Source organism: Eretmochelys imbricata, chromosome 13 (assembly GCF_965152235.1).
Source record: "Eretmochelys imbricata isolate rEreImb1 chromosome 13, rEreImb1.hap1, whole genome shotgun sequence".
NCBI classification, from domain to species: domain Eukaryota; kingdom Metazoa; phylum Chordata; order Testudines; family Cheloniidae; genus Eretmochelys; species Eretmochelys imbricata.
Window position 1 is genome coordinate 2,533,396 of NC_135584.1, and position 7,317 is coordinate 2,540,712.

Sequence of the window (7,317 nt, forward strand, 5' to 3'; positions counted from 1 at the left end):
CCTACAGACCCCTGGTATCTGGTTTAACCAGGTGCACCTCTGTGGTCTCAGAGGGGGACTTAGGGAGCAGGAAGCCAGGAACCAAGGCTGACTTGGTGCTCATGAGCCATTCCACGGCACTTTTCAGCGTTGTGCCCTTCGCCCCGATGCCCAAGGTCAATTATAATTCGGGTAAGGGTACTCTACCCCCGGGACCGGATTCTGCGCCAGCCCGGGGCCCTTCGGCTGCGCCAGGGCCTGCCCTTAAGCAAGGGCTACCTCCCACCCCAGAGGCAGGTGCATGGCAGCGGCGGGTGCGATGGTCCCCCCGGAGCGGGAGGCGCCTCGCAATACGGCTGGGGCTGAGGGGTCGGCGCAAGTGACCTGGGGTGACCAGCTGTACGGGTTTGACAGGGAGAGTCCCGCTATTCAGGACTTTCTTTTGGGAAATACAGGGGCCTGTGACCCCGCATCGCCTCTCCCGGTTTTTCACACTTGCGGTCCGGTCACCCTAGGCGAGGCAACGGCACCGCCTGGGACAGAGCACAGGGGCGCCCTCCACAAGAGACCCCCACCGGCGGCGAGCCCCGCAGGGCGGGCGTGGCCCAGGGAGGCGCCCTCAGCAACAGCGGCCCCGGCGGCAGCCCCCGGGGGGAGCCGGGGAAGGGCCCGGCAGGCCCGCTCGCCGCGGCGGGCGGCGGGGCCGAAGGGGCGCCGGGCTCCGCGGGCTCCGGCCGGGGGCCCAAGGGGCCGCAGGAGCGGGCGGGCCCGGCCCAGGCCCCGGGCCGAGGGGCGGCTCTGGCCCGCCCGGCCCCCTGGCGCCCGCGGGCCGCGGTTCCCGGCCGGGCGGGTTTGCGGGCGGACCGGCCGGGCGCCATGGCGCGGGAGCCCGAGTTCGTGCTGCGCTACCTGGCCGAGGTGGAGGAGCTGGCGGAGGAGGTGCTGGCGGGGCGGCGGCAGGTACCGCGGGCGGCCTCTCCCCGGGCGGCCTCTCCCCGGGCCCATCGCGGCGCCCCTCGGGACCCCCCGGCCAGCCACGCCGAGCGGCCCTGGGGCTGCCCCGTGGCGGGCCCCGGCTGGAGGGGGGGGACTGACGGGGGCGGGGGGCGATTTACAGGCCGGTAGGAAGCCCCTGCTCGCCCCAGCGCGGGAGGAACCGGGAGCCAAGCCGCAGCCCCCGGCCGCTTTAGCCGCCAGAGCCCAAAGCTCGCTGGCTGGCTCGCTCTCCGGCTCTCCCAGGGCTCCGCCGGGCGCAGCTCGGCTTTCTAGCTTGTTTCTGCCTCGTTCTCTGCCCTGGGCCGTTCCCCCTTTCCCCTGTTCCCTCGTAGGACTGGAAGGGAGCTGGAGCGGTCACCTAGTCCGGTCCCCTGCACTCATGGCAGGACTGAGAATTCTCTAGACCATCCCTGACAGGTGTTTGTGTAACCTGCTCATCCCACACTCCTCCCCGAAAGGATGCTCGGCCAGAAAGTCCCAGGGGCCTCACACTCACCTTTTGTCCTGGGCAGGGGCTTACTCTTGCAGTTATGTTAATTGTAGGGTAAGTCCAGACCTAGGGCTCTCAGTGGGATTTTAACTCAACCCAAAACAAGGCTTCACCCAGCTCGTAACAGTTATGATTTCACCTTAGGCTGGAGAAATCTGAATGTTCGTGTTTCTTTTCCAGATTGTGGACCTGGATCTAAAGCGGAATCAGAACCGAGAAGCTCTCAGGGCTCTGCAGAAGGACCCAGACCCTTCTGGTGAGGGATCCAGTGTTAGCGCTGCTGTTCACATCTGTGAAATTTTCAGCTCTCTGACATGCCTGACACAAAGTTGCTGTGTGATCTTTCTAATTGACACACCCTGCCTGCAAAGTGATGGAGGGCCACATTTCCAAAATGGCACATGCAGATTAAACACACAGTTGCAGCTGCGGATGTAATTGTGCGAGTTTGTGCCTCAGAGTGGAGGTAGATTTGGGGAAAGGTCAATTACAGTGTTTGTTGTGACTAACTCACTCTTAGCAGGTTCCATGAGACTGAATCTTGCTTAATTGCTCTTAGACACACACCTAAACAATTCTGCAGACTGTTGTGGAGCACAGAAGGGTCTACAAAAACTAGCCTGCTGGTTGGATTTTGCATTTATTTTGTACCCAGCAGGATGCAGAGGAGCATGTTTCATTATGAAAATATCTAAACAGGCTGTCTTTCTGTTTCAGATAAAGCAATGGTTTGCTTTGGAAACATGTTTATTCAGCTTCCAAATTCAAAAACGAAGGAAATGATTCAGAAAGGTAAGACAGATGCCAGATTTCTAAAACCTGCTTGTAAACTCTCAAGCTTCAGCCAGGATTGAACAAGTTTTTTTTTCATACCCTTGGACATATACACAGGTGTCTTGTGTCACAAGTATGGTACTTGCGCTAATTTGGTTGCTGAGCCAGTCTGTCTTTATTGACTTAGAGCTTTTATATCCAGAACTTTTATTCTCACCACTGCCTGGAAGCTTAGCTCCTAGATAGCACTTCTCATCCCTAGGCCTCAGAGTGCTTTCCAGAGAAGGTTAAGTACCAGTACCTGTGTTTTACACATGGGGAAATTGAGGCACTGAGAAGGGGAGTAGCTTGTAAGTGGCAGAGCAAGGAGTAGAACTGGAGTTTCCTGACACCCAGTTCAGTGCTTTGCCTCGTCAACCTGCTTTGTGAGCCATGTACCCTGCATATCCTTTCCAAAGTGCCCCACAACTTTCCTTGAGTGCAATTCAGAGGAAGAGGCCCTTAACTTGGCTGTGAAGTGAGGTGGCCTCTGTCCAGGTTGTGCTGAGTGTTTAACAGTGCAGCCTTTACACTTTTTACTAAGGAATTAGGAGATTAAATGTAAAAAGCTAAATTAATATTTTAATACTTGGGTATAAATTGTACAGGAACAAATTAGGTCAAAGAAATGAGGGAGTAGTGCTGATGAGGAACTTCCAAGCTAGGTAAATGAGCAGCAAAATGGCAGGTGGAATTCAGGGGTGACAAATACACATTAGAGGGGATAATTGGAACCCCTCATACATTTCACTGGGATGTACGTTAATTGTCACTGCTTAGGAAAAAAACCTGGGCATCACTGGGTATTGTTCTATAAGTCCTGGGCAGCAACTGTGAGGAAGACAAACAATTTTAGGATGCATAAGGAACGGGCTGGAGAATAATATGGAAAATATCTGAATACCATTCTATAAATCAATGGGGCACCTTCCCTTTGATACTGTGTGCGGTATGGGCCACCCCATATCAAAGGGGATGCAGCAGAATTAGAGGGATTTCAGAGATGAGTGACAAGAAAATCTCTGCTATGAAAGGAAGATGAGTTAGTTCTCCACCTTGGTAGAGAGGGGATGTGATGAAAGTATACAAAAAAAGGAAGGGTGAGAAAGGTAGATCGGGAACTTGTATTCAACTTGCCTCTATAATATGAGGAACAAAGGGGCATTCAATGAAATTGAAAGGTGGCACATTTTAAAACTGGACTCAGTACAGGGGTAACTGGGTGAAATGGTCTGGCCTGTACTCCTGGGGGGGATTCTGCGGCATGCGGCAGCACAAAATTCATATGGTCTGCATTTTTCTGTGCCCCCCGTGCAGAAAAACACAAAAAAATCTGCTGGGGGACACGTGTCTCTTCCCAGGCAGCGCATCTGTTCCAGCATGCCTGAAGCAGCCTCAGAGATTGTGGGCGGGCTGGGGTGCGTGCCTGGTGATCACCGTCAGGAGGAGGGGTGCGGGGCTGGGCGTACCTGTGTGCCAACGAGAGAGAGAGAGACTTTGTCCCTCGTGACTGCAGTTCCCTGGTGTGTAAGGGTAGGGCTTTTTATTATGAGTGAGGCAGGCTAGAGGCACAAATGAAGCAGCCTGCCTGAGTTAATTGATCTCATTCTCTGAGGCAGAAATGTAGCAGCATGCCTATTGTTCCTATTATTAGTTAACTGTTCCCATTCTCAGTCAGTTCCCCCAGGAGCATGAAAATCTGTGAAAGTTTCAAGGCCCCTACACTGCCAGAGTGATGTAAAGGAGTCTTATAAATGACAGGAAGGGAATCCTCAGCTAGGAAGCTCTATGTGCTTTCTCACTTTTTTTCCTGTGTCAAAGTGGCACAATAGGGTTAGATTACAGCTCAGGATTTATTTTACTTACCTCGTGAAGAAAAAAGACTTTGAGGGCAAATAAAACATTTACCAAGCAGTCAGTAAAAATGTCAGGACCATAAGAACCAAGCACTTTCCAAAGTACCTAGCCAGGTCCAGGACAATGATTAGCAAAACTGTATGACTTTCATGTGTGAAAGTCTGAGCAATTTAAAATATTTACTTTTTTTTGTTTTTGTGTGGTGTTCTGTAATTCCAGGATTATAACTGGAATGCAGGGGATTAGTTACCAAGTGTTTGTAACTTAACTTTCATTTGTTTAGGAAACGCTGAAGAGTTACTGAGACTTTTTTTCTGTATTTTAGTTTAAATAAATTAAGAAAACAATTGAAACTGGTGTGATTATATTGCATTATTTTGACAAAATATGCATAATTTTGCAGAATTTTAATTTTTTTGGCACAGAATCCCCTCAGGAGTATACTATGCAGGAGGTCAGTCTGGAAAATCATAATGGGCTCTTCTGTCCTTAAAATCTATGAAAGTGGGTGGGTTTAGAAATATTAACTGTTTGTATTGTGGTAGTACCCAGAGGCCCTGATAATTAGTTACTGTACATTCCCCCCCACCCCCCCATCTAAACAAAAGACAGTACCTGTCCCAGATAGCTTACGGTTACTTTTAAGAAACCATCGGTTTGGCTCTCAGTACTCTCATGGCATATCTTTTCTGACAGGTTGTAATGCAGTTACAGATGAGCCTGTTTGGGCTCCAGAACCTTGTTTCTCTTACCATTCAATTCACTTATACTTAACTGGAAGGGATTATCTGGCATGAGTATATTCTGTAGAAAGAAAACTGTATACCTAGTTTTTCTATATGACAAAACAAATGCAGCAAGTTTTAATGAGAGTGAGAATCCAAGGAATAGGCAGCAGAGAAGAGTCTCACTCAGAGTTGATGTTGCCTTAACTCACTGTACTCCAGGATGCTTCATTATCACCATCATCACTATCTTCTCAGATCAGAAGCACTTAGACGAGGAAATAAACCAACTTCGGAAAGAGCTGAGAGTGAAGGTCAACCGTCTCTTTGAAGCTCAAGGTATTTGAAAAGGGTCAGGAAACATTTGGTTGTGAGCACAAATCAGGTGAGGGGTGGAGGGAAGAGGTCCAAAAATCCATGAATTATATTCCGAGAATAACTCCCCTCCATTCTCTTTACAGCAAAAGCCCCATATTTGCCGAGTTTTGTGGGCATGTGCCTGGGACTGTTCTGTTGCAGACCCCACTGTGCACCACTAACATGTTATCAGTTGTTTCTAATTGCTGGTAGTTCAGTCAGTGATAACTATAGGAACAATTCTGGAGCCAAATACAGCAGTGTCTTCTCCAGACTACTTGTTCTGGCAGTTGTTTAGAGAACTCTTTCACCAGGCGCCAGTGAGCATGCTTTTTAACAATATCTTTATTTCCTGCTTGTTGTTCTTCCTCAGGTAAACCTGAGTTGAAAGGATTTAACTTGAACTCCATGACCCATGAGGAAATGAGAGCAATCAATCAGATACTGGAAGGACGAAACTAGACCTTCATCACGGAGACTTCAACGTTGCTGATAAGGTGCATTCAGACCGTCACTCACAGTACAAAATCTGTGGACAATCTCCAGATTTCTTGTGAAGACATATTTACTCCTGGTATCTCTCTTGAGTGGTACATTTCCTAAGAAGTATTTGGCTTCTGAAATCTTTTCACGGTAGGAATCATTCGGGTCCAGTGTTGATCATGGATTAAATACTGCAGTTTACAGAGACTTGCTAGAACACTGGCCCTTTTAGTTATTTGACAGCCTGCCATCACTGGGGGGGGAGTGGGATTATTAGAATCAGAGCAGGACATTCCTAACTGCATCTCTTTTATGTATGAACTTCTGTAACTTAGCTCCACAGCTAGTGCATTCTATTGGCAGGAAAGGGAGTAGGAGGGAAAGAACTGTGAATCCATAGTGTCTTCAAAGAATAAATAAAGAAACTTTGAGTTGTGTAAGCTTGTGGTGGTAGGAGAATTGTGAATCAATTAAAGTGTACACTTAAGAAAATTCCTCGATTTTTTTTTTTTTTAAGTGTACAATAGATACTTGACAGGTTTCAGAGTAGCAGCCGTGTTAGTCTGTATCCACAAAAAGAACAGGAGTACTTGTAGCACTTTAGAGACTAACAAATTTATTAGAGCATAAGCTTTGAAGTGGGCTGTAGCCCACAAAAGCTTATGCTCTAATAAATCTGTTAGTCTCTAAAGTGCCACAAGTACTCCTGTTCTTTTTAATAGATACTTCAGTGCCTGTTAATCTGAAGGGTCTACCTCTGAGCTAGGCTCCTGTGTCTAAACTCGTAAGAAGAGATCTGGAAGAAGTAGGATTGTTTACATTAGGGAAGGGGACATAAGTATCCAAACCAATGAATGGTCTGGAGGAGAGAGTAGGTGTCTCTACTCATCCTGTCTTGATACAAGAATAAAGGGCTATTCAATGATGTTGATAAATGATTAATTCAGAACTGATAAAAAGGAGGAAATACTTTCTTCACACAATTAGCACATGGAATCCATTGCTACAATATATCATTGAGGCTAACTGCAGGATTCAAAAAAGGATTAAACACTGGTGGATAACAAGACTCGCCAGAGCCATAGTAGTGTTTAAAAAATTACACCCTTGTGTTTCAGGGTTTTAGACAAATTCTAACTATTTGGAGTGGAGATGGAGGAGTGTGTGTACGATGGGGAATTAGGAGGAAACTTCCCTGGGGGTAGATTATCCCATAACTGCCTACAGCAGGTTTTCTTGAACCTTTCTGTGAAGCGGTTGGAAGCAGCTGCTACTGGCAACAGGATAGTGGACTAGATAAATCCCATGTCTAGTAATTCCTTTGTTCCTAATTGCTCTAATGAAATGGTAAATATGACTGCTTATGTTTGTGCACGGGCCTGGGGAAGAGGAACATACAGGGACAAGAAAAGCCTGCTGTCCTCTCTCTAGAAATGAAGGTTTTCTTCCCCACACTAGCTCAGGTAAACTTTAGTAAATATTAATCATATATTAATATCCTCTACAAAACACACAACTTTTCAGTTAATGCAAAAACTAAAGGAAAAGAATTAAGGTGATTCTACCATGAGCAGCTCTCCTTCATATTCCATCGCTTCAATAGTGCAGACAGTGGTA

The 7,317-nt window shown here is 47.8% G+C and overlaps 1 protein-coding gene across 3 annotated transcripts; it reads left to right on the forward strand.

The window, feature by feature from the left end:
• Positions 1-787: 787 nt before the first annotated feature.
• Positions 788-6,625, forward strand: PDRG1 (p53 and DNA damage regulated 1). Of its 3 annotated transcripts, none has more exons than XM_077831895.1 (5): positions 788-939; positions 1,646-1,721; positions 2,183-2,257; positions 5,083-5,199; positions 5,591-6,625. In XM_077831895.1, exons 1-5 carry the CDS (start codon positions 856-858, stop codon positions 5,677-5,679), a joined length of 441 nt encoding a protein of 146 aa, XP_077688021.1. In that variant the 5' UTR covers positions 788-855; the 3' UTR covers positions 5,680-6,625. The 3 variants fall into 3 exon arrangements, with proteins under 3 accessions (XP_077688021.1, XP_077688023.1, XP_077688022.1); XM_077831897.1 differs by having other exon boundaries at positions 5,119-5,199; XM_077831896.1 differs by having other exon boundaries at positions 814-918.
• The last annotated feature ends 692 nt before the right edge of the window (positions 6,626-7,317 follow it).

Excerpts from the sequence above, each read along its gene's own strand:
- PDRG1 (XM_077831895.1), top strand. The coding sequence starts at position 856 with ATGGCGCGGGAGCCCGAGTTCGTGCTGCGCTACCTGGCCGAGGTGGAG. Across the intron at positions 940-1,645 it reads TGCTGGCGGGGCGGCGGCAG|ATTGTGGACCTGGATCTAAA; the intron begins GTACCGCGGGCG and ends TTTCTTTTCCAG. Across the intron at positions 1,722-2,182 it reads GAAGGACCCAGACCCTTCTG|ATAAAGCAATGGTTTGCTTT; the intron begins GTGAGGGATCCA and ends TTTCTGTTTCAG.